The sequence below is a fragment of the Xenopus laevis genome, chromosome 7S (genome assembly GCF_017654675.1).
Source record: "Xenopus laevis strain J_2021 chromosome 7S, Xenopus_laevis_v10.1, whole genome shotgun sequence".
Taxonomy (NCBI): domain Eukaryota; kingdom Metazoa; phylum Chordata; class Amphibia; order Anura; family Pipidae; genus Xenopus; species Xenopus laevis.
Window position 1 is genome coordinate 30,298,625 of NC_054384.1, and position 27,309 is coordinate 30,325,933.

Here is a 27,309-nt window from a genome sequence, read left to right on the forward strand (position 1 = left end):
AAAAAAACATAATGTATGGGTACTATATTAAAAAAAACACTGGCACAATTTGCTTCTGGTCCTGTAACTAATAGCAACCATTTAAATGTTTAATTTCATTACTCCTAGACATACTAATTTGTAGCACCTATTTACAATACAAATACAAAGTCCACTTTTCAGTTATTCTTATTTTTTTACCCACAATGCAGCTTTTTCCCCTAGAATTCCAATATTGCATGTGCCCACTAAGTAGTATCCATCTCAATTTGTGGCATTGCGTAGTAATATGGAAGAAAACTTTTTTGGCAAACCATGCACAAGTTGCAACAGCTGTTCCAGTCTTGGGGACTGCATCTTTCTTGTGTGCTGTGTTATTAACTGCATTAATGTCTTAAATGGCTGGAGATAAGTCATGGGTACCCTGGAGATATTGCCAGGTCCATGCTGATGGTACTTAAAGGAGAAGGAAAGCTAACGAGGTGATGTATTGTGATTAGCCACAATAGTGCAAGCTAGAATGCTATATTTATTCTGTCGAATGCTTTACCATAACAGCTATAGAGGCTCTCAGTTTGTTTAGGATAGTAGCTGCCATTTTAGCTTCGTGTGACATCACTTCTTGTCTGAGTCTCTCCCTGCTCACTCACAGCTCTAGGCTCAGATTACAGCAGGGAGGGGAGGAGGGAAAAGGGAAGGGGAGAGGGAGAGAGGAGCAAACTGAGCATGCTCAAGCCCTGGAGGTTTAAAGTGGTGGTTCACCTTTAAGGTAGCTTTTAGTATGTTATAGAATGGGCAGTTATAATCAACTTTTCAATAGGTTTTCATTATTTATTTTTTTTAGTTTTTTAAATATTTGCCTTTTTCTTCTTACTCTTTGCAACTTTCAAATGGGTGTTGCTAAAAAGCCAATGCTATGTAAGGCTACATATTACACGTATTATAAATGTTACTTTTTGTTACTCATCTTTCTATTGAGGCCCACTCCTATTCATATTCCAGTCTCTTATTCAAATCAGTGCATGGTTGCTAGGGTAATTTGGACCCTAGCAAACAGCTTGCTTAAAATGCAAATTGAAGAGCTGTTGAATAAAAAGCTAAATAGCTCAAAAACCTGAAATAATAAAAAATGCAAATTGTCTCAGAATATCAATCTCTAGTCTAGATCATACTAAAAGTTATCTCAAAGGCGAACCACCCCTTTAAGCTAAAAACAGGAAGTCTGATACAGAAGTCCATGTGTACACAATAGAAGGACATAAATGCAGTGTTTCTTTTTTCAACAGAAAGCATTGCTTTGAGGGTTTACTGGTGTATTTATATATCTTTCTGATAAAGCTTACTTACTTGTAATCTTTCCTTCTCCTTTAAGGTTTGTTAAGGCATGGTAAATTGGTTCAACGGCACTTGCAGGTTGCCGGGAGCATATATGGGCCAAGTGCCTTATAAATAAATTATTTTTGAGTCCAAATCAGAGGCGTATATTCTAGATGATACAGATCTAAAGGTAAATGAAGCCCCTGGGCTGCTAATAGTTACCAATTATAGTGGCAACTGCATTAAAATGACCAAAGCAACTTGATGAGCGAATTAGTTGCCAAGGTTACGCATTAGTGTGTTTGTGACATTCTCCCCTTTTATTCAAAAGCCTCATTATTTACTTAGTTTGACAGGAGATAAAAATATTCTAGATGCTGGTATTCAATTTTGTCTGTGACGCCTTTATTCTGGTTTTATGATTCCTCCTGCTTCCTTTTTTTCTGGACAGGATTAAACAGCCCAGCATGAAGATTCATGGAAACAAAGACAGTCTTTGCAAGCCCTGCCACGTGACCCAGCCTGCTACAGTCTGTGGTTCTGATGGACACACATACAGCTCTGTGGTAAGGCGTCAGCTGGAATGCATGGTTTGCAGGTTGAATTGAAGCACACTCATATTAATATATAGATACAGTACATATCATTAATATATTAAAAAAAAACATAAATGTATAGTCAATTTTTGTGGAAGGTTTTCATATATTTATTTATCTTTTTGTATATAGTGATACATTCTTTTGCCTATCTCCATTTATTCCCTACTGGTGTCCACTGTGCCACAGCAGAGGCATTTTATCAACAGACTTGACCACTGATAAACGTTAGTGGTGCACCTCCAGGACAGTGTATACATGTTCCTACTTCTCTCCTATGTTAAAAATCAGTCCAGTGGCCCAACCGGCTTGCGAATGCTGTTTGTTAGCTCACATTTGGAATGCAGCTGGCACAATAAGTGACTTATATAGCCTGAGTCATATTTTATGGCAGGGAACTCATAGAATGAATCATACTGTCTTGGCTTAACATATTTCCCATAGAGTCAACCAGATTATGCAAGCTCTTCTGAATAGAATAATAATTAATGCATTTATGCAGTAACTTGGAGAAAAGATTCCTAATAAAGTGCTATCATTCAGTCTGTAATTGGTTTAGTGCAGTTAAAATAATGAGAGCAAATGTTGGATTACTTAACAGTTACTACTGGTCTGGGGCAGATGTCCATGATGGCGGAAAGTCTATCAAGCTGAAAAACCATTAGGAACAAATACAACAAACGAAAAGTATTTTTGTGGAAGCATCTGCAATTTATGAAACATTAGTAATGGCGATCTGAAATTTCCTCTGGAAGCCCCAGTTAGGTACATACGTTTGCTCACTGGGAGAACGCCATTTACCATATGTATCCGCATCATTTTGGTGGGTAGCTTAGGGTCCATCCACTGCGGAATAATACATTTCTTTGGATAATAGAGAATAGTTGAGTGAAATGGCTCTGAAATCTCTCCTTCAGGAATGCCAAGAAAAACAAATGGGAAGGGCCAGGTGGGTGGCATGATAAGATGTAAAAGTTCCCCAATACTGCTGGATTTGAGGTCATTGCCAAGTCGTATGAATTTGTATGCTTATACATACCTACATTCTATTTATTATTCCTAAAATACAAAGGAATGTCATAATTGAGACCTCACTGGTGTAAGATGATATCAGTGCATTGCTTCACATAATTGTTTGCTATCTGACCATATTCTTCTTTCTGACCTCAGTGTAAACTGGAGCAGCAGGCATGTCTCACTAGCAAACAGCTGACTGTTAAGTGCCAAGGCTCTTGCCCCTGTGTAACAGAACACACACCTACCGCTACAACAGAGGCTGGCAAACAAGGTATGTCTTTATTGCTGCAAGGTGTTTGAAGCTCCCTTCTACCACAAGAGTAGTAAAATACAAAGATAACATGTGTGAAGCCACCATACGCTACATAGATTCAGCTTTTCAAGTTCCATCATTGCCATTTTTTCCAAGAGATAGGAAAAAGTAACAAAACTACTGTAAATTGATTGTATCTTTGAAGGTGTATGGGAATTATTTTATCTATTCTACATTAGCAGATCATTGGATCAAATGATAGCTTTTCACTATGGAAAGCAAAACTATGTAACTATGGTAGGATTAGCTCAATGCAACATTAATATAAAAAAACGTTGTTATGGTGCTTGGAAATAATACACATATCCATCTACAGCAGTTCAGAGCTTTAATAATAATTTTCTACCTATAGTTTAAAATAAAATAGTAGTTTGCAAACTACTATTGTGAGTACTATTATAGTAATCGGTAAATTCTGTTTACATTTAGAAGGTTCCTATATGTTTCTTTGCACATCAAATGCTGAGACATTTACAGAAACATAGGCTGCTCCTAGCTCTACTGTACTGTATCTTGAAGTGATTTTGTACCGTGATTAAAAATCCCTCATTAACCAAACAAATAGCAACACACTTTCAGCATAGATATACATACACTAAGCAGAACTGACTTTTATATTCCCTTTGAGTAGTTTGTAATATAAATACTGAAAATTGCCAAGAACAGAAAGCATGGTATAAATCCAGTGAGAAACAGGCAATGGCTCTCATCTGTATTATTGCTTAATCCTGTGCACAGGCATTGTCTTCCTAGCTAAAAGAAAGGCAAGAAGCAACCACAAGTTGTACACAACTGATGCAGTTCTATTTTTTGCTGCTAAATAGAATTTGAATTGCAAATGTTTAGAGTATAAGCCCATTCAGAACAAAATGTTATGGAGTTAAGGCAGGGTAGTTCCATTTTCATCCTTTTAAATCTTGCAGCCACCAGCAGCTCTGCTGATCCAGAGGTCACGGGGAGTTTTTCTATGATAGGGTCAATCAAAAGGTTTAATAAACCTTCCATATTCTTAGTTAACAGTCCAAGCAGTGTTGTTTCAAACACAAATGGTAAGTTCTGTATCTACATATTAAAGCAATATTACTTAATATCTGCTTCAGTTAGTGACAACAACACATGCAGAACTAATATAGAAGATGTGGCCTTTAGTAGCATTTTACAGTCCCCAGTCCACCCAAAGACTTTTTTGCATGACATCACCATTTGAAGTGATACTGACATGTTCCTACATTTTACAGGGGCTAATTATGGAGGAACCCACATTTTTATTTTAAATTGTGCACTGCTGGGGTGGCACAATCCTTCCTCAGACTATAAACAGTACTCCAGCTTGTTAAAGGATCCCCAGCCCAATGTGAGTGACAGATCTGACAGTCCAAACTTTGCAGTTAAGCCACATCAGTGTTTGGTGGCTTGTAAGTTCTACTGTGTAGTCCTCCATTACTAGTGATAGGATAGTGACTAGTTACAGCAATGTGCCGTTATCACACCAGCAAGCAAACGTTGCCTGTCTTGTATCTTGCCCAATAATGGGGAAACATTGGACAGCACTGTCACAGGCATAAAAATGGACGTTGCTGAACTTAGAGATCCAACTTGGAATGCAAAAATGTTGAGTTTCTAGTATTTTGAATTTCTGTGTATCAATATTAAAACATCAATGCTTGGCTTTTAGAGTGAGGGCTTTATAAAGAACACCTTCTGCATCTCTGTCATTACATATATTGGGGATATGTTGCAATATACTGCCCAGTCTTCCAAGTTTTATTTATATATGTTTGATTTCTCAGGAGAGACGTGCACTGGTCAGGATTTAGCTGATCTCGGAGATCGTTTACGGGATTGGTTCCAACTTCTTCATGAGAATTCTAAACAAAATAACACATCAAACCCTGGAAGCATACAAGTAAATGGTATGATACATCTTATGTTCCTTGAAGAACAGCTAAAGAAAATCTGGTGTTATTGTCAACATTCAGCTGAATGATCAGTGATTGGCGTGCATACATTTTAATTGTAGTGATGAATTATGTCTTAATCTTAATTCAGATGTTCTGCTCCTGTGGAGCCCCCATGCTTCAGCACCTTTACAAGTGATGGGATTAATTGTGCCTTTGTGGTTGTTGTGCACAGCATGTACATTTTAGTGTATTATTGAGTGTCTTAAATTTTTGATTGAATATATAAATACCCTGCCCTTCTGGAGTTAAAGGGCCACTATGGTGTAGTTTTATGGAGTTTCTCCGTACAAGCTATGAGTAAAGGTGGCCATACATGGAGAGATCCGCTCGTTTGGTGATGTCGCCAAACGAGCGGGTCTCCCTCAGATATAACCACCTTGAGGTGGGCAATATCGGGCTGATCCGATCGTGGGCCCTAGGGCCCAACGATCGTATCCTAACGATGCCTAACGGGCGGTCGGATCACGGGACCGCATCAACGAATAGATGCGGCCGCGATCCGACGGGATTTTTTGTCCCATCCGATCGAGATCTGGCCGACTTTCGGCCAGATCTCGATTGGTGAAGCCCGTCGGGGGGCCCCATACACGGGCCAATAAGCTGCCGACACGGTCTATCTGCAGCTTTTATCGGCCCGTGTATGGCCACCTCTAAGCTGGGTAGACTAATAATGTCAGACCACACACACACTGCTAGTCATTATCTCTTGTTGGGGATTATAAATAATGGAGGGCTGTGGTAAGGTGATAAGGAAACTTACAGTTAGACAGACAAATCAAAGTCTGTGTATACATGAAAAGATTCCTTGTGGTAGGTAGATCGGGCTGATCCAGTTGTTTGACCCCAGGCCAGAGGACTACATTTCAAGGGTCCTCACCCAACTGGAATTTTAACATGCCCCCATAGATCAGACTCATATTGGTTGGCTAGGAAATTAGTTTGCCTCCTGCATAAATGGAGCAGTAAGCTACAAGCCAGTCAGCAGTTGTGGATGACAAATTTACTCAGCACCTTCATAAGAAAATAAATACACTCTAATCTCCAATATTTTCAATACCCTGAGAATTTTCTTAATCAAGTTCTATCTTAATGTTCCTCATTTAGTTAACAGGGTGCAGACACTTTATCAGCATAAACCTCAGGTCTTTATAAAAAGGCTTTAACAAATGCATCTGGTACTGAATGAAGAATCAGGGAGACTCTGGCTGATTTATTGGAACATTCTGCATTCCACAAAAGCGTGATCTGTGCTTGTGAGAAATGAGTGACTGTTAAATTAGCACCTCATTAGCAAAGCAAAACATTTTAAGTTAATTATCACAATCTCCTAGTGGAAGAGAGGGCAGATCTACAGCTTGGGGTCTTTAATAGAAAGAACATCTTTGGTTTAACCTAAAATAATGTGTAAACAACATGCATGTTAATATTTTAGTCGGAAAAAAAACAGGATAATCCCAAGAAAAATGATAATCTTGTGCCGATTAAGGTCAGAATAAATATAATTACGATGTTGTCAGGTTAATTTAGTGTTTTCACATAGAATTGCTTGATAAATTTATTTCAAACTGGAAAATGCCTGGTTGAAATAAAAAAAAAGAATACAATAATAAAACTAAAAATTAAAACTGCTGTTGGAAACTGACTAGCTTTACTTGTATTTTACAACAGTCACCAAGCTTGTTTTATAAGGTAAGACCAGAAAGGCAGCTGACTTGCAAAAATGAAATTTAGTACAGGGATATATCACACGGTCTTATCCAGCTAAGATCATTTTCCCCGTAGCACTCCTTTGTCACTGGGATAGTGCTTAAAGCTTTAGTTGCATTATACCAGGATTAGTCCTACAGGCCAACCATGAGCTGTAATCAACTTCACTCTAGTAGATCCTTTTGATTGATAAGGCAGCGGCAGGTAGGTTGGGGCAGCATCAATCAAATTTGATCATTGAAGACTATGGACCTTTGTTGACATGAGTGTCATCGGTGACAGACATTAAAGAGGTGCTGCAATTACCACTGACATCTGTTTGGATGTTTAGCTGCTTTTAGAGCATTTTACTAGTTTGATAAGTCTGAGTTTTAGGATTTGGTGGGGTAAAAACTTCAGGGTTACATACTGTATGTTCATAGAGCCAGCACAGTTTATGTATTACCAAGAGATGTGTATGTATGAACCAAGGTCTACCCTCTCTTCCCAGTTTTGGATAAGAGCCTAGTGGCTGGCTGCAAGGACTCCATTGGATGGATGTTTTCAAAGCTGGACTCCAACAACGATCTCTTCCTGGACCAAGCAGAGTTGACAGCTATCAACCTGGACAAATACGAGATCTGCATTCGGCCATTCTTCAATTCCTGTGACACTTATAAGGATGGGCGCGTTTCCACCGCAGAGTGGTGCTTCTGCTTCTGGAGAGAGAGTAAGAGAGGCAAAAAAAACAGTAAAGGCTAGGAGGTGTTAAGATATATAATCTCTGTGGACCAAATTGTAAAGGATATATTTAGAAACAGCATGTTCCTACATTAGAGTGTCATTTATATATTAAAGAGACATGCAAGCTGTCTGACATATCTCTCCTAGCATCTGGTGTCACCTGTCTGCCATTAGTTGGGCAGCACTGTCCTAGGCTATCCGTTATGTAAGCTTGGCAAGCATCTTATGCACATTATATTTTCCTTAACCTGGCCACAGACGCAAAGATCCGATCGTACGAATCAACTTACGATCGGACTTCCCCATCTCCCGACCTGCCACTAACCATTCTGATCAAATAAAGTACAAAAGAACAGATCAGCCGATGTTCTGCCCCTGACAGCAATCGTACGAAAGTTATGTCCGACCAAAACTGGTGACAGTCTCCCACTGAAAATCGTACGATCGGCAATATATGCAGAGATATCGGCAGCCGACAGAAATCTTCTAACCGGTCCGATCGACCAAACAACTGATCTCCGCCAGAAAAAAAATGTCAGGACTCTCCACACACGGTCCGAAAATCCACGATTTGTACGATAGGATCTTTGCGTCTCTGGCCATCTTAACACTTTAGGAGTATAGGCTGTATGATAGGATAAATATACAGTATTAGAGTATATACAGTATATATTTTTTCATATTTGTATCTCTCACCGAACATAGCACACCATTCATTTCAAAGGCAATAAGTAAGTAATATAACTGTATTTTAGTCTGCCTTATCTGTAGAAAAACTTTGCTATATACTGAATTTGAATTTGGAAAGAAAACAACTGAGCATTGTGAATTACATGGTAAAACCTATTGAAGTAAAACAACATTATACCAACAGGCGACTATCATTGTCTCGTGCCTTATAGCTACATTTATTATAGTTATTATGCCTAGACATTAAACATCATTCCATGATTTTTTTTCCAGAGCCACCATGTCTTGTGGAGCTTGAGAAGGTTGAGATACAGGAGGCAGCTAAAAGAAAGCCAGGTTGGTTTTCAGCTTTGGTGTATTATAAAATACAGTTTCACTGAGCAGGTTCTGCCTTCTCCTCGACAATATTCTTTGTGTTTTGGGCAGAATTTATTTTTTAGCCTTGAATTGTAAGTTGCGGATCATATTGCAGGTGTGTTCATTCCCAGCTGTGATGAGGATGGCTACTACAGAAAGATGCAGTGTGATCGGGCCAGTGGAGAATGCTGGTGTGTGGATCAACATGGCTCAGAACTGACAGGAACACGGATTCATGGAAACCCAGACTGTGGTAAGAGTCGCATGAGGCATTTACATTGTAAATAACTGTGAAACATTAAGCAATAAATCTTATTAAAGAGTTGGATAGTCCATGTTACAAACAAAGTGACTTGCCATGTATAAAGAATTATGTCTGCCTTACAATTACTTAAACATTAAAATTCTTTAGGGATTTGCTATGCATCTAGCCACCTATAGTGATAGTTTTGTACAGTCGTATGATGTCACACCTATAGGATTGCAGCAATACCATTTATAACTTTATTACTCTTGGCAAGTGATATAGTTGCGTTTTCATAGTGCCGTGTGATGTCATCAGTTCTAATCAGTGCTTAGTGATGTCACTTGTGCCACATGACTCATTTATACTGGTGTATTATGACAATAATGTACCCTCTGTTAAAATATAAGAATATTAGAATTCATCTCACAGTTCCATGACCTGTATATGATCATGTAATATTTTATATTTTACACCAGAGGGAACATTATTCCCTATATTCATGTACTATATAAAAGTAGAGAGCACGGTAAGGGGATTACAACATTTGTTTTTAAGAACTATATTTTCCTGGAATAATGCACCTTATTAGTGATCTGCTATAGGTAACACTGGTAATCTTGTTTTCAGATGACATGGTTGGATTTTCTGGAGATTTTGGAAGTGGTGTGGGGTGGGAAGATGAAGAAGAAAAAGAGACAGAAGATGCTGGTGAGGAGGCCGAGGAAGAAGAAGGAGAGACAGGCGAGGCAGATGATGGAGGATATATCTGGTAGACACGCAGTAGCAGAGTCCTGTCTAGGCCTTGCAGCAATGTTGGGAGGTTGCAGTAAATAGTGATCTGACGCCAGTGATCAGGAAACACAGCTGAATGTACATTATACTTCAACAGAAATTGTGTGTGTGAGCATGCATGTGTGCCTGTCGATTGATTGCTTTGAGATTCCAGCTCATTTTCCTATGACATAAGTGAGCTGTCTTACCTGAAATTAGGCATTTTATTCCTTTCATTATTATTATGTCATCTTTATTTCTGACTCCAGAATCAAGCACACACCTCTGAGACATGTTTTCTGCCACCCAGCCATGAAAGGGCTTATAGCCAAAGAGATATTGGATACTCTGAAATGAGATTGAAAACCTCAAACAAGGTATTATTAATTCACTAGTGTTCAAAAAGATTCCTGAAGTCATTTAGCTGTCAACATTAATACCCTTAAATATGGTTGTATGAAAAGAGCCTATTCCCACTGCTTGATATAGAATAGAAAGTCACTTCTTTTGTCAGCGGGTGCTTATCTATATTGTGCTAAAGTCAAATTTATTTTTTGTTTAAAAAACAAAAATAGGTGAACATTTGGAATTCATGTAAGTTCGGAGATGTACATTATTCTGCATGTAAAATCTTTCTGGCACAATTTGAGTCACTTTGACCGTAGCTGAAATGCTTATAGGCATCTTGTATTGCTCATGAAAGATTAAAAAGATAGATCTTTCCATTGTATTTTTCTTTATCGTGGTTGAATGTTTTCTACCCGCCAGGAGGTTGATTTTGGCCAGCCATGCAATCGAATCCTTCTTCTGAATCCTACCGTGTTTGCAAAATAACTTTCTACATGCACTCTCTGTGCCGGTGGCATGGTATTCTGCTTTTGTGCAATTAATACTTTAGGACACAGATACAATGTCTATTATATTTTATATTCCATTTATGGGATTCTGGCATCCATTAAAAGGATACAGTCATGACTTGCTGACATGCTATTTTCAAAACTAACATGCTATTTTCAAAACCAATCAATGAAGAGTGTCACTTAGGTGCTAAAAGAGCAAATCATATTTATTATATTTAACTTTAAAATTGAGACATTAGCAAGGAATTCTAGTTCTTACCCAGGATCCCCTCAAGACTGCAAGCTGCAGTCTTTCCTTATTGCTATCCTGCCAAAGAAACCTGATGTGCTATCCCTAAAATGTTAGCTGTTAACTAACGTTGTGCTCAGCTCCATTTATTTCATGAATTTCTGACTATAATTTGCACACTGTAGATAGTAGCACACACACACACATTACTATGGATCTGATCTGGAGATACTTTAAGAGACTTCCTTGCCCATCTATTTCTTAAAAATCTATTCCAGCTGTCTGACACCCCAAAGGTTATTAAACAAGGGCCTAAACCTTGCAAGAATGACACACTGTTGCAGAGATGTCTATGAATGATGGATTTCTATTGATATACATAGCAGTATATTTATTGACTAATTTAAAATATATTGAAATAATATCAATGGCAAGTAGTAAAAAATTTGACCATCCCTGATGGTATAAAAACATGACCCTGTTTCAAGACATTTTGCCCATTTGCTGTGTTCTAAATTAATCCTCATTTTCAAGTGAAATCAGCTATTAATCTAAATTTAATGGGGATTGTTTGTGGCTGCAGAACTTTGATCTATCTTAAGGCACATAACAGGTTGCTGCTAGAGCAAATAATCAATGGCTTTCATTCAAAGACAATGCAAACCGAGCCATGGACGTTCACATTCTACTTTTACTTTACAGCAAGTATGAAAAAGCTGCATCCTCCAGTTGTTAGGAATTGCAACTCCCATCATCATAGTTTAACTACCATGACTTGCTGATATTGTGCTCGTGGGGACTCCCGGCGGCAGTGAGATATTAATGTTTCATCTTTTATGATTGTGCAGTGACGACAATAGCAAATCTCTCGGTGTGAACTTGCAATATCTTTAACAGTTGAATATAAAAGAAGAAAAGAATAGGAAAAAAAGAAAAGAATATGCACAAACTCACCCAGGTACCCATGAAGGGCCAAATGCTCATGCCCCAGACTTTTCATTATATGAATGCAGAAAACAAAATTTTCAAAGAAATAACATCTTACATAAAATGCCGTAGGTGTAAGGCTTTTTATATGAGATGATTCCTTTGAATACATTTTTCCTGCCTTAATTTCCCAAATGGTCCTGCTTTGTGCCTGGCTGTTCTATTTACCAGTTGAAGAAAGCTGCCATGATGCCACTAGAAATTTATTCCAATTATTTGATTGGCTGCTAGAAAGTTACAAATCTTTGATCTCCAAACTTTGGCTCTCCCATTCTAAAGACCTTGACAAACAATGCAACTAGATTACTGAAATTCCCTTTGAAAAAACAATATATAGAATAAAAAGTGTAAGGGAAGTGGCTAAATGTTCACCTCTAACCCCATCTAATTATAAGGGATCAAAAAAACGACAAATACAAACAAACAAACAAAATGTTTTTATAATACCAAGTTAATGGTATTTGCAGTTGTACATTTTTCCTATAGCACTAGAAACCCCTATTAAACCAAATGGGAAAACAGAAGTATTAGAATGACCTGCTTGGTACCTAGAAACATTGATCTTACATATATCGTTTCTTTTTTTTCTACTGTGCTATTTGCTCACCTATAAATATTTAAGCCATAATATATTTATTTAATATATTTGTACTTGCTTTAAACACACAGCGCTCAATTTTTAACATTGCTTCCACTGATCACTGCAGGACAAAAAGGCAAATTATTGAGCAAGTGATCATTTACAGTTGGAGGCTTAATCTTTAGCAAATGTAAAAAAGACAAATATGAGAGTCGGTTTCTTGCTGGTTTCCATTATATCTTTGTATTTCATTTACATATACAAATAACTTACAAATCCAATAGGTCATAACAGTTGTGGCCAAAATCATTAAAGCCTCTTTAATGTTAATATGTTATTAGAACTCAGATATTATCCATGCTAATTCAGGAGTATGCAGTCACGGCAGAAAATACACCAGACAAGAAGCAAAGTGCAAATCAGTTGTGTTGCACAGGTTATTCATCAACAGGAATACTTATACACAGGTACAGGTCTGAGTTCACATTTTCCGTTTATGTTGAGGTTACCCTGCTTTTTAAAACAATATAATACAGTATCATACATACATTTGACTGCCTGTTAGAAATATCCCATCAAGAGCAGGAGTATTTAATGGCATATTATCCTGTGCTAAACACATTTCTTCTGTGCTAAAGGCAAAGTCTAAGTTACAGAGTATTATGCTGTGTATTGTTAGTTGTGCTGTGTTAGCCATTGATCACACAGTAAACTGTAGCATAAGTCATTCCTTTCATTGGCTTTGTAGATTAGAAAATGTTAGCTTTTGAGACTGCTTAGGTCTTTTCTTCATTCATCTGATATTAATGTCCCTGAATGTGAGCACCAAGACCCCCATACACAGACACCCTACTATTAGATCAACAGACATTAGTGATCAATTGTATTATTTAGCAGACTCCAAAGCTTATTATGTTCTCAAATGCACAATGCAGGTAAAAGCAGTCTTTGTATACACCATTATTCGTGATTCCACTGATTCCTTCTTTCCAGGACAGGGCAAAACCCCAACATGATCCAAACCCAGACAGAAAATTATCAGGCCTGTGTGAACCCAAATTTTTGGGGATTTGTAGCATAAGGATTCAGATCAGCCAGGTTTTTGGATTCGGCAGAATGTGAATCCTGCTTAAAAGGCTCCGATTGGGGCAAATCCCAAATTTGATCTCTAGAATATTTTTCCCTTTATCTGAGAATATGTTTTACCAACATGCATTGGTGAATCAGTTTGCATGTGTCCGAATGTATACATAATTTCCGAACTCAGGGCTGGATTTACATAAAGGGCATCCCTAGGCCCACTGCAGTTCATAACCCCAGTCCCCTCCCTTTATTCATGCAAGGACCGGAGCAATGGAGATTGACACACGGGGAATCTAAAAAAACTATTGTATCTTCTGTGCATCCCCAGTGTTTCTGAACCAATATGGGTGTGGCTGGGCAGCATGCCGCCTCCTAAAATCCTGCCACCCTAGGCCCGGGCCTTGGTGGTCTTTGCACAAATCGGGGCCTGTCCAAACTGCAATAGGCCCATTTATCAAAGTCTGAATTTATCTTTTTTTTTTCTGAAAAATACTCCGACCAAATCCTCATGCCTTTTCCCCCTTATTTATCAATACATTTTCCTGAAAATTGCCTGTACAGAAAAAAAACTGAAAAAATGTACAAGAACGAATCGTACACATTTTTTTGATTTTCTACCTGAAAACCACAAAAGCTTCGGATTATGGCACGAAACCAAGCACAGATCAATATATATTTGGTACTTCTCCCATTGACTTATACAGCCTTGTTAGTTCTGAGATGCCGGATTTTTAGATTCAGACTTTTTCCATCCTCTGAGTATAATAAATCTCGAAAAATTCGTATTTTCTTTCCACTAAAAATTCGGATTTTATATTAAAAAAAACACAAATTTTTAGTATTTTAGGCATTCAGAGTTTAATAAATAGCCCCCATAATGTATGGAAGAGGTTATAAATGAATTTGTATATATTAGGCTTTTCTAGGTCCAAGTTGGAGTCATGGAGCTGGAGTTGACAGCCTTTATGTAAAAGCATGGAGTTTGCTGGTTGTAAAAGACACATACACTGATGTAGGATATAGAAGGGGTGTAGATCTGTAGGAAGTGGATCTTGTGACTGCTGGTGGCACTAGTAGGAGTAATGGGGCACTGGCTAAGAAGTTTCAGTATATAGACTACCCTTAGCCAAAGATTTAGGGGGTCCTAAAATGATTTTGCTGTGGGGCCTTATAATTTATCTCTATGCCGCTGTAGTTAGGCATACATGCAGAGACAACAAATTTTTAATTATTTTAAAGACTGGAATGTTCTCCTTTGGAAAGAATGCTGGAAAGAACCTGATTGCTGGTGTGATTGACTCTAATCTGTAACTCACTGTACTCTCCACTTTGGGGCCGATTCACTAACTTCGAGTGAAGGATTCGAAGTAAAAAAAACTTCGAATTTCGAAGTGTTTTTTGGGCTACTTCGACCATCGAATGTGCTACTTTGACCTTCGACTTTGACTACGACTTCGAATCGAAGGAGTCGAACTAAAAATCGTTCGACTATTCGATAGTCGAAGTACTGTCTCTTTAAGTAAAAACTTCGACCCCCTAGTTCGCCATCTAAAACCTACCGAACTCAATGTTAGCCTATGGGGAAGGTCGATCGAAGGATTATTCCTTCGGTCAAACAAACGAACTATTTGCGCCTTCGAAGTCGAAGGATTTTAATTCCCAGTTGAATATCGAGGGTTAATTAACCCTCGATATTCGACCCTTGGTGAATAGGCCCCTTGATGTCATTATATCAGAGACAATAATGGTCATAAAGCTGTTTTTTTCTCCGACACAGACTATACTGTGCTTTTCCTTCAAGGAATGGTAACTGAATAAACGGTTTTACATCTACTTGAAGACAAAATGTAATCGAGTCTTTCAGATGTCTGTGTAAATATATGTTTTGGTCTCTGGAGTCTTTACATTCTTAATTTACATCGTGGTGTAATGATGTTTATTATCCATGTTGTGTTGCACAATAAAAAAAACAAGCACATTCGGCTAAAGAACAAAAGCTTGCCCAACCTAATGTGTTTTTGGAAAGCAAACCTATCCCTCTGCTTGCCAAAACGGCCAGTGAACAAAAGCTGCTGCCCGCTCTTCTGGCAGTGTAGGTGTGAATATCATTCTAGCAGCTGAGCACAGAATTGTATTTTTATGGTATAAAATGAATGTCTGTTATCACATGTGCTTGAACCTCTATTTTAAAGTATATCAACCTACTGACCTATTAGGTATGTCTATGAGGGTTACAACTGAACTGCATGCATGTATTCATGTCAGCCTTTAATATACTTGTGTATCTTGAAGGTATTAAAAAAAAAATCTTTTACGACATTTCTTTAATCCTGTTCTTACAACGAACTAACGTCCACAAAGAACTACTGAGTTGGAAAAGATAAAATGTCTTATGTACAAAAACTTGGGGAGGCCCATTTATCAAAGTCCGAATTTAGCACATTATTTTCTGAAAACTACTCCGACCAAATCTGCAAGAATTTTTCCCCTTATTCATCAATACATTTTCCAATTCGGGAAAAATTGTGAAAATCGTCCGGAAATTTGAATCATATGAATTTTTCGGATTTTCCATCCAAAAATTCATTTTTTTTCTGACTTTTTGCCTGAAAATGACGAAATCTTCAGATTTTTGCACTGAACCACAGATCAGGATATCTTTGGGACTTCTCCCATTGACTTATATACAACATCGGCAGGTTTGAGATGCCAGATTTTTGGATTCTGACTTTTTCCATCCTCGAGGTATAATAAATCATGAAAAATTTGAGGGTTTTTTTTCACTAAAAATTCAGATTTTATAGTAAAAAAAACTTGAGATTTTGGCATGTGGACTTTAATAAATAACCCCCTTAAAGTAAGTTTCACCAACCTATGTGCAAGTGCCAGGACGGTTTGTATATTTATTTAAGTGCTGACATTGTATCTCGGTAATTTTAGATGTAAAAACAATTAATCAAAAAGTGTTAGACTGTCTATGTACAAATAGGGCGCCATGTTTAAAGCTGAATTCTGACCTGCTCGCTAGTATAGTTCACCACAGTTTCAGGCGACCCTGACCGTGTCTATAACTGCCTATTACTTATGATTCAGTGAAACAAGCGCAAAAAGTTCCGATGTATTTTTAAAAAAGATTAAATAAAAAACTCTAAACAAATTCAAGTGTTTCTGCTTTTCTGAGAGGGGGGGGGTTAATTTTTGACAGTTCCCCAAGGTGAGCAAAGAAGGGGAGTTGTGATCATTTATTTTTAGGGAGGTTTATTCCTGATAAACATAGGTTTGTAATTTGAGAATTTGGTTCAATACCTCTTGTATATGCGGCGGGGCTTGTTTCAATGCTCCTGATGCCACAGCGGTTTCATTTAATAAGAAAAAAAAAAAAATGAAAAGCACTTACAGCTCACACTCCACACTGAGTGGTACAAAGAGGAAGGAGATGTGATGGTCAAACATGTCTTTATTCTGCATTGATCTCTCCACTAAACACTTTGGATGCCTTACAGCATGAGGTTGCCACTAGTGATATTCTTTTGCTCTTTTTCTTAATATGGGGTTCTTAATTAAGTCTGGTTGTTCCTTGGCTAGATATCAGCCAGGTAGTCCTATAGTTTCACCACTATAAATGGTCCAATGAGCTACTGCAAACAAGGGAAAGTTGTGCTCACCACTAATATTTAAAAAAACCATTAGGCGGGGGTGCAATGAGGCTGTGACCACAAAATACATATAGACAAATACAAGAGTCCTCTGCACTCAACCTATTATCAATATTTTTAAGATATTGAGACATTTTGTGCATACTGCTACTGAAAAATGCCTTACCCTTTAAACAAAACAGGGATTGTTTGTCCATATATTGCAATAGATTTAAAGCAGCAAGTAAATTGCAGGTAAAACTTAGTCTCTGTTTAAAATGTATAATGAAGCAATAGAATTCTTAATGAATCAGATGAAAGTTGAGTCTAGGACTGGCCAGATATGGGATGACTTTGAAGTAGTTGGCCAGCTTAAATATATTGCAATATATGGACAAACAATCCCTGTTTTGTTTAAAGGGTAAGGTATTTTTCAGTAGCAGTATGCACAAAATGTCTCTATTTCTTAAATATATTGATAATGGGTTGAGTGGACCAATGAGCCACCGACCATCTATTAGGCTATGATCATACAGGCTGAAGTCTCCAGCTACCCTCAGCCTGAGTATATTTGCAGGATGAGAGAAGCTGATCTTCTTCTCAATGGAGCAGGGGCACAGAACAGATCTGCTTCTCTTAGCCTGCAAAAATACTCAGGCTGAGGTTAGCTGGAGCCTTCAGCCTGTGAGCCCACAGCCTTAGCTACAATTTGACTGTGTATGGCTAGCTTTCGTTTACTGCTTCATTTGTACACTGAACTACAGGTGGAGCACATTTATCTGGTAAGATTCACCCCTTTCCCCATTGAAGTGAATGATGTTTGCAACATATGTACCATTATATGGGCCTCCATCTGTATTCCAGTGCAGCTTTGACTAGGCGTACAGTGAAAATGAGGCATTTAATAAGAAATCACCAAAGAGATGTTTGAAGGGAAGTAGCAGTTTATTATACTATGCCTTTCAGTATATTAATAGTAGCTAAAAATTAAAACCTAGGATTAGGAAGTCTGGAATAAAGCATTCAAGCGAATCTAAGTAAAAATTTGCCTTAATGGTCAGCAAATTATAACAAAGAATTCATCCTGACACCCAAACTATATGTACACATGTAAATGGGGGCAATGCATGTAACTCAGGTGCTATTGTGAGTATCACAAGCATTTATATGTTATCTATATTTAGGGCCTTATTTAATCCAAATTTTTCTGATTATTTTAATTAAAAAAGTCAGACCAAACTAGAATCCATGATTGTACCTTATTTATTATTAAAAAAAAATAATTTAATCGGATCGGGACAAACACAAAAAGATCTAGAGAAAATTGTAATATATGATTTTTTCAGATATTTTTTCCGAATCGTTAAATTTTTTCTTTTTTTTTCCTGAAAACCCTGAATTTTTAGGATTTTTGTCTGAAAAGTCTGAAATGGTCAGATTTCCAGGGCTAATTCCAGTGCAGACCACAGAAAGTTTCAAGTAGGATAGGGACCTCTCTCGTTGACTTATATAGAACCTCGGCTGGTGTGAGATGGCGGACTTTTTGCTTTCTCTGGGTATAATATATTTCGAAAAATTCGATTTTTTTTTTCCCACTAAAAATTCGGATTTTATATTTAGAAAATCAAATTTTGAGTTTTTGTCATTCTGACTTTAATAAATAAACCCCTTAATCTGTCCAATAGGATAACATTGCCATGAATCAATTTGAGGCCTGACAATAGACTAAAAGAGAGAGACATTTGAATGTTCTCTGCCTCCAGATCAGTGATCGCCAAACTGTGGGACTTAAAGCAAAGGGTTTTTGGGGGCCTGAAGGCCAGTTGGGGGTAAATACTTGTTTACTGTCTTGAAACCCCTTTAACAGTTTACCTGCTACAAAATGTAAAATGTACAGCAGTGGTCTGACTGCCATGTGCTGTAGATTTTATGGGGTTACTTGATTAAGCCCAGTAATACAATGGCTCTGGGCAAAGCACTTCTGCCTAGAGACCGATATAAGGTACAGAGTTAGGGTTGCCACCGTTTCTGGAAAAAAATACCGGCCCTCCTATATATTTATCTGTTTTCCCTATTAATTACATTGGGATCAACCATCATTTTCACCGGCCAGATGGCAACCCTATGCAGAGTGCATCAGCACGCTCCTGATACCAGACTAGTACCCCTAGTACATTTAAGACCACTCTTTTCCATTACTAAAGGGCAATGATTGCATAATATGGTAAATATGTGCAGTCATTCCCTTGGAAACATTATCTGGCACAAATTGCGTCTGCTTGTAATACCCCCACTAATAATAGGAAGCCATTTGCAACCTTTACCCTGCCTGTGACCATTTTATGTCTAAATAATTTTCACTAGAACTATGTACAATAATCCAATGTATCCTACATTCCCTTCCATGAAGACTGTCATATAATATACAGCAGTTTTAATTAATGGAATGGGATTGTGAGCACAGGCTAGAACAGTGGCGGGCAATGCAGGCTGGGTTACCCAGGCAACCTGGCCAAGTCACGCCATGCTTCCTGCACGTCCATGAGCAAACAAGGACGCGTGTGGGCAAATGAGGAGGCGTGTGCGTGGCAATGCGCAAAAGAGGAGCTTTTTCAGAAATACAGCCTAACCTGAGAATGCAGAACGGCTAATGCTCTCTTAGTGCTAAAAAAACAAAGCAATAATTGCACTTGAAAACACTTAATGCCCTAAAATGCATTTTAAATAGATATTAATGCAATAAAGAGCTTTCTCCCGAAATGTTATTCTATTGGTAATTACTTCTTTACTGCTTATTGGCCTCCTGAGACCGAAACAAGGATTCTTTAACTATTAGTATCATCACAATGAAAAGTACCAGGAGCCCCTGTCGTTAATAAAGTGCAGCTAAATTCTAATTGTTTTCTTAGAGAAATAATAAGAAAGAAAATCACATAAAAACAAAGGAGCGCACTTTAAACCCTAATATTAAAGGGATACTGTCATGGGAAATTTTTTTTTTCAAAATGAATCAGTTAATAGTGCTGCTCCAGCAGAATTCTGCACTGAAATCCATTTCTCAAAAGAGCAAACAAATTTTTTTATATTCAATTTTGAAATCTGACATGGGGCTAGACATATTGTCAATTTCCCAGCTGCCCCAAGTCATGTGACTTGTGCTCTGATAAACTTCAATCACTCTTTACTGCTGTACTGCAAGTTAGAGTGATATCCCCCCCCTCCCTTTTCCCCCAAGCAGCCAAACAAAAGAACAATGGGAAGGTAACCAGATAGCAGCTCCCTAACACAAGATAACAGTTGCCTGGTAGATCTAAGAACAACACTCAATAGTAAAAACCCATGTCCCACTGAGACACATTCAGTTACATTGAGAAGGAAAAACAGCAGCCTGCCAGAAAGCATTTCTCTCCTAAAGTGCAGGCACAAGTCACATGACCAGGGGCAGCTGGGAAATTGACAAAATGTTTGAATATAAAAAAAATCTGTTTGCTCTTTTGAGAAATGGATTTCAGTGCAGAATTCTGCTGGAGTAGCACTATTAACTGATGCGTTTTGAAAAAAACATGTTTTCCGATGACAGGATCCCTTTAAATATGAGTCCCTGTGTCAGTGAAAGAATATTTAAGCTGGAGTGTACTGTAAATAAGTGTCAATACCCAGGAGCCTGTTGTACTATGTTTACATCCAGCCACACACCAAATAAACATATGAAACATATGAAACGGTGCAATCTCTAAATATTGTGGCCCCATTACAGCTTGCATTCTATTACACTATACTAGGGAGACACACACCAGTAAAAAAGTATGACCTCAACTGACTGAGTTATGATTGGTTGGTCCTTGGGTTCTGGTAAAACAATGAAATAAAAAAGCAAACAAGTTACAGAACTCACTAGGGTTTTCTGACATTGTTTTACCTGTACCCAAGGATCAAATGGTCAATATCAGTCCCCATAGGCAGACAAAGTTCTGTTTAAGCTATGCTTGGCACATGAAGTTGTACAGTAACTGCTGGCTTTTATCACCAGTTTGGTAACTGTTGTCTGTAGTGCTACAGCTTGGTAACTACGGATGCCTAGTTACTGTCCAGCACAGACCCCTAAACTCAACCAAAATGAAATTGGTTGAATCAATTGGTACACTAGCTGCCAGCCAGGCCTGATCACCCAACATCCAATCTTATTAATTCTCTTGTGGATGAATGGAAGCAAATCTCACTAACAATGTTCCAACATCTAATGGAAAACCTTCCAAAAACAGTATCAGCTGTTATAGCAGCAAAGGGAGAAGCAACTTACATAGTTACATAGTTTGATCGGGTTGAAAAAAGTCCAAAGTCTATCAAGTTCAACCCCTCCAAATGAAACCCAGCATTCATACACACACCCCTCCATACACTCGCATAAACTATATATACTCATACACTAACTATAGAATTTAGTATCACAATAGCCTTTGATATTATGTCTGTCCAAAAAATCATCCAAGCCATTCTTATAGTCATTAACTGAATCAGCCATCACAACATCACCCGGCAGTGCATTCCACAACCTCACTGTCCTCACTGTGAAGAACCCTCTACGTTGCTTCAAATGAAAGTTCTTTTCTTCTAGTCTGAAGGGGTGGCCTCTGGTATGGTGATCCACTTTATGGGTAAAAAGGTCCTCTGCTATTTGTCTATAATGTCCTCTAATGTACTTGTGAAGTGTAATTATGTCCCCTCGCAAGCGCCTTTTTTTTCCCAGAGAAAACAACCCCAACCTTGACCGTCTCCCCTCATAATTTAAGTCTTCCATCCCTCTAACCAGTTTAGTTGCACTTAGTCTCTGCACTTTCTCCAGTCCTTATCCCTCTTAAGGACTGGAGTTGATGGCCTTTTTTATGCAAGACAATATTTTATTTGGTTTAGTAGCCACAGAATGACACTGCCCAGAATTAGACAACTTACCCCCTACAGCATACTGTATTAATACCCATAGTTTTAGAATGAGGTGTTATATGGTGCATATATTCTGCTACATATCCTAAAACTCCATTCTCATTTCAAGCTAGTAGTGCTCTCCTACTCCTAGGCCTTTGCTTTCGAAAAATATTTAAATGACTCATTGTGCACAGACTTATGATGGAAACATTTAGGGGGTTATTTATCAAAATTTGAAAAGTGCTAACTATCTTCTGAAAACTACTCCGACCAAATCTGCACTGACTTTTCCCCTCTATTTATCTATATATTTTTCCGGATTTGCCGCTGAAAACTGCGACTTTTCAGGAATTGACACAGAAAACCACAAAATCTTCGGATTATTGAACAAAACCCAGCGCAGATCAACTGGACATCTACCATTGACTTTTACATGGACTTGGCAGGTCTGAGTTGGAGTACTTTTTTATTCGGACTTTAAACACCATCGGACTTTAAAAAATATTTTCCCCTTTAAAAGTCCACCAGAGAAAATAACCCCCTAAATCACAGGTTATATTTAAACTGCCAGGAAAAATTAAAAGTATCTTATATTAGGATTTCTTGAAGCATGTGTTTAGGAGGCATGAAACATCTGTAAGTAGCCTCAACTTTCCTTTTGTGAGTGTTAGTCTTCCCCAGGATCAAATTGGGTAGGTTTTAGAAAGGTGCTGTAAAGCCTAATGCTGCCCAGTGCATTGTGTACATTCTCTCCTTGTGGCCACGAATGGTGGTAGGGTGGTGGTCAGGAGACAGGCAGGCAACAGGTCTGGGTCAGGAGGGCCCACCAGTAACCATTAGTAACCATTAGTATTTAATTTGGCAAGTAAAAGTCATCTAGTTTCCATGGAGTGAATCATTTCTACCATTCCTCATTCACTGCAGATCTGCCTCCAAGTCTAAGAAAGCAAAATACAAGTGTAGAAGAAAGAGAAAAAAAAAGCCAATCGGATTATCAGGTATCATTCAGCAAAGGCGTGAAGCATGAGAAGATGGAGATCCACTTGATGTACGTTTCGCTAATACATCTCACAACACTTAACAGACTTGACAGTGAAACTGCAGGGAATTCTCAAATCAAGTTTCATTCAGGTGCATTAGCCAAGCTGGGTGGAGGTTTTAAGCCTAGAATAAAACTACAGGAAGATCTTGGTAGGGAATTAGATGAATTGGAAGAGGTACGTGTGTAAAGCTTTCACACGCGTGTCTGTCAGCATTTAACCACAGGGCTTCTTCCATCAGCAGAGTTTGTTCAAAGATATTTCATACAAAGAAGCAGAGTGGGACTCTGGAAGTAAGAGTTCAGTGGCACATACTGAAATGGTTCTGCTGGAGACTGGGCTATTATATATACAAATATAATGTATGGATATGTAGATGCTTTTGGCATCCCCATGTAAGTGTCAGAAAGAATATAGATACAGATAGAGCAGTTTTCAATGGGGCATTCAGCTCACCACAGTGAAACATAGCAAACACTTTTCTATTGCTGTACAAGGTGTTCCCCAGTAACAGGTTTCTCTGTGTTGATATTAGGGATGCACTGAATCCAGGATTCGGCCTTTTTCAGCAGGATTAGGATTCGGGCGAATCCTTCTGCCCAGCCGAACCAAATCCAAATACTAATTTACATATGCAAATTAGGGACGGGAGGGAAATTGTGTGAATTTTTGTCACCAAAACAAGGAAGAAAAAAATGTTTTCCCCTTCCCACCCCTAAATTGTATATGCAAATTAGGATTTGGATTCGGTTCAGTATTCGGCCGAATCTTTCCCAAAGGATTCGGGGGTTTGGCTGAATCCAAAATAGTGGATTCGGTGCATCCCTAGTTGATATTGAATGTAACATCAGTGACAGTAGGATTCATTTACTATGGCAGGGTTGTTGCTGCTGGGAAACTGATGGGAGTAAAGTTTCACTCCTTATAACTAGTGAAGGGCAAATAAATTAGTCTATCACGAATTTGCGGCGAAGTTCCACATTTCGCCGCCAGCGAATAAATTTGCAAATCTCCTGTGAAAATTCGTCGATGAAAATTAGCGTTAGTGATGGGCGAATTTATTTGCCAGATGTGAATTCGCAGCCAATTCCCGCGATTCTCGCAATTTGCGAAACCGCTGCGAAAATTGAAAATTCGCTGGCGTCCAAAAAAAGGACGTCGGCATCAAAAAATGACGCCGGTGCCGTTTCGCAAATTTTTTGATGTTTTGTGAATTATGTGGGAAATTTGCACATTTTTCGGCGAAGCGAAATGCCACAAATTTGCCGTCAGCGAATAAATTTGCGAAACCGCTGTAAAAATTGAAAATTCACTGGGCAATTTTGCCAAAAACGGACGCCGGCGTCCAGAATTTTCGATGTTTTGTGAATTTTGCAAATTTTTTGGCGAAGTGAAACACCACAAATTCGCCCATCACTATTCACAGTTTTTCAAATTCATTACCGCTTCTGCCTCTTTCCAGCTTTCAGGTGGGGGTCACTAACACTGGCAGCCTTCAAAAAAAATGATTGCTCTAAGGCTACAATTGTGTTACGATTTTATACTTTTCTTTTTATTCAGGTGTCATCTATTCATCCTCCAGTCTCTCCTTCCAACTACTGCCCAGTTGCTGGGGTAAATTGGATGTGGAGTTTGCACAACCAAATGATGCCAGAAGCAGCACAATGTACAACAATGTTTTTGATGGTGAGTTAGCTTAAGTATGATGTAGAGAGTGATATTCTTAGACAATGTCCATTTGTATTTCATTGTTAATTAATTGTAGTTTTTGAGTAATTTAGCTTTTTTTTTAGCAGCTCTCCAGTTTGCAGTTTCAACAATCTGGTTGCTTGGGTCCAAGTTATCATAGCAAGCATGCATTGATTTGAATAAGAGAGTGGGAAATGAATAAGAGAGGGACTGAATAGAACGATGAATAATAAAAAGTAATTATTACAATAAATGTGCAGCCTTAGGGAGCATTGGTTTTTAGAAGGGGTCAGCGATCCATATTCGAAAGATGGAAATAATCAGAATAAGGCAAATCACTCAAAAACAATGAGAAATAAAAAAATTAAAGTGAATTGAAAAGTTGCTTAGAATAAGCCATTCTATTTCAAAAGTTACCTATAAGGGTAAGGCCACACGAGGAGATTTGGGGGAGATTTTGTCGCCTGGTGACTAATCGCGGCCATGCGTTTTCTATGGTCGCCCAAAGTTGCCTCAGTGAAAATGCATCGCCACGTGTGCATTAGCGCAGGCGACTTTGCATTGTAAACTATGGGGAAAAACGCAGAGACAGTTTGGGGAGATAGTCGCTCAAAAGACGAGGCGATTCGTCGCAAGGTGACAAAATCTCCTCGCGTGGACTAGCCCTAAGAGTTATAATCCTAGGGTGAGATGCTGCTGAATTGCAGAGAAATAAGCGTAATGATGCTGAGTAGCAGGAGCAGCAGCGCAGCCAAGCAGTGGCAGCTTCCAGCTGTATGTCAGGAGCTGTAAATGTGCTTAGAGGAAAATAGGAAATCAGCAGGAGAAAATCAGCTGGTCACAGCTTCTGCCTCCCTGCGGCACTGACAGCTTGTCAGGCCCTGAAATCTGTGTATGGATGACATGAGCGCTAACTGTCATTGCTATTTGGCTGCCACTTGCTACTAAACGGCTAAATAGCAACAACCAGTAGAAGAGCGCACACATTATGTCTTCCTTAAGGGTAATGATATAATCCCCCTGCCAAAAGGTTTAGGCTAATGATCATTAAATTGGCAGCAGCAATAATCACCGTAATCTCATCAAAGATACATGAATGTTCTTGGGAAGGGTCTAAGATCTTCCCCTTGCAGTCCTAATGTGATGGGCGAATCACGAAACATATTGGGCATCAAAATTAATTTGACGAGTGACAATTTATATTTATACTCCTTTGTCCAAATGCATTAAAGTCAACGGACGTCCGAATAATTTTGACATGCGTCAATTTTGACGAGCGACCATTTTCCGATGGCGAATTATCGCGGCAGTGTCGCAAAAACATATTACTGGACCCCGCAGCAAATCATTTTTCAGGCCCCCAAAATGTCTAGAGGTTGAACTGTATTTATTGAAGTATTCTGTATATGAATAGGGCCTCATGGGACCCCTACACCTCCTGGGGCCCCCTGCTTCCTCTGTAGATACGCCCATGATAAGAATATGGTCCCATTCGCTTCTCAGCACTGAAATCTAAGGCCTGACAGTTAAGTTTAAGTTCTCTTAATCTTTATAAATAAAACAGAAGTCAATATTGTGCTATTGCTATTACGTTAAATCCAGTGCATATTTTTTTTTTTGAAAGGAGAGAATTATATCAGCAGCCAAATTAATCTGGAGTATCCCCTATTGATTTACAAGCATAATATATACAGTATAGTCGGGAGCTGCATTTTATTTAATAACAGATGCCATAAATCAAGGTAATTATTTAAGTAAATTCAGTTTAGATTTGCTGGGTTAAACTCACCTCCTAACTGGCTGTTTAGTAAAATGATTTTACAATCTACAATTTACCGGAGCTGCTCATAATGGATGATTAAAGGATCTCTCATGAATGCGATTTATTCTGCTAAATCGCATTCATGAGAGATCCTTTAATCATCCTTTAACACTTAATATAACATAATTACTTGTCATAGCCAAAATCTATGCCTCAAAAATGTTATTTCCTTGCCATTAATATATGCCTACAAAAAATGTTTTTACCCTCTTTTCTTTATCTTTTCTGTATTCGTTTATCTTCAATACTTTTGTACTGTTCTCTAATTCTGCCCTTCTTTTTGCCCGTCTTCTTTCTTCAGCTAGTGGTGGAACCAGAAAAACTTTTCAGTTGGGTTTCATTACTTATTTTTTTATAGTTTTATAGGTATTTGCCTTTTTCTTCTGACTCTTTGCAGCTTTCAAATGGGTGTCGCTGACTCCCTTCAAAAAAACAAATGCTCTGTAAGGCTCCACATGTATTGTTATTGTTACTTTTTATTACTGATTCTTCTATTCAGGCCTCTCCTTTCATATTCCAGTCACTTATTCAAATCAGTGTATGGTTTGGACCCTAGTTACCAGATTGGTTAATCTGCAAATTGAAGAGCTGCTGAATAAAAAGCTAAATAACTCAAAAACCTTCAATAATAAAAAATGAAAACAAATTGCAAATTGTCTCAGAATATCACTTTCTACATCATACTAAAAGTTATTTCAAAGGTGAACAACCCCTTTAATAAGGAGGTCCCCTTCCTCCATAAATACTCCCCTACCTTTAGCTTTCTCTTGGCCCCTGTTGTTA

General features: G+C 38.3%; 1 protein-coding gene across 1 annotated transcript in view; it reads left to right on the plus strand.

The window, feature by feature from the left end:
• spock2.S (SPARC (osteonectin), cwcv and kazal like domains proteoglycan 2 S homeolog) overlaps window positions 1–10,408 on the plus strand; it is an 89,233-nt gene extending 78,825 nt beyond the window's left edge. The window contains 7 exon segments of the mRNA NM_001092823.1: window positions 1,748–1,862; window positions 3,063–3,180; window positions 5,013–5,135; window positions 7,381–7,599; window positions 8,577–8,639; window positions 8,776–8,913; window positions 9,535–10,408. Of these exon segments, the coding sequence (NP_001086292.1) occupies window positions 1,748–1,862; window positions 3,063–3,180; window positions 5,013–5,135; window positions 7,381–7,599; window positions 8,577–8,639; window positions 8,776–8,913; window positions 9,535–9,680 (922 nt within the window). The 3' untranslated portion in view covers window positions 9,681–10,408.
• The last annotated feature ends 16,901 nt before the right edge of the window (window positions 10,409–27,309 follow it).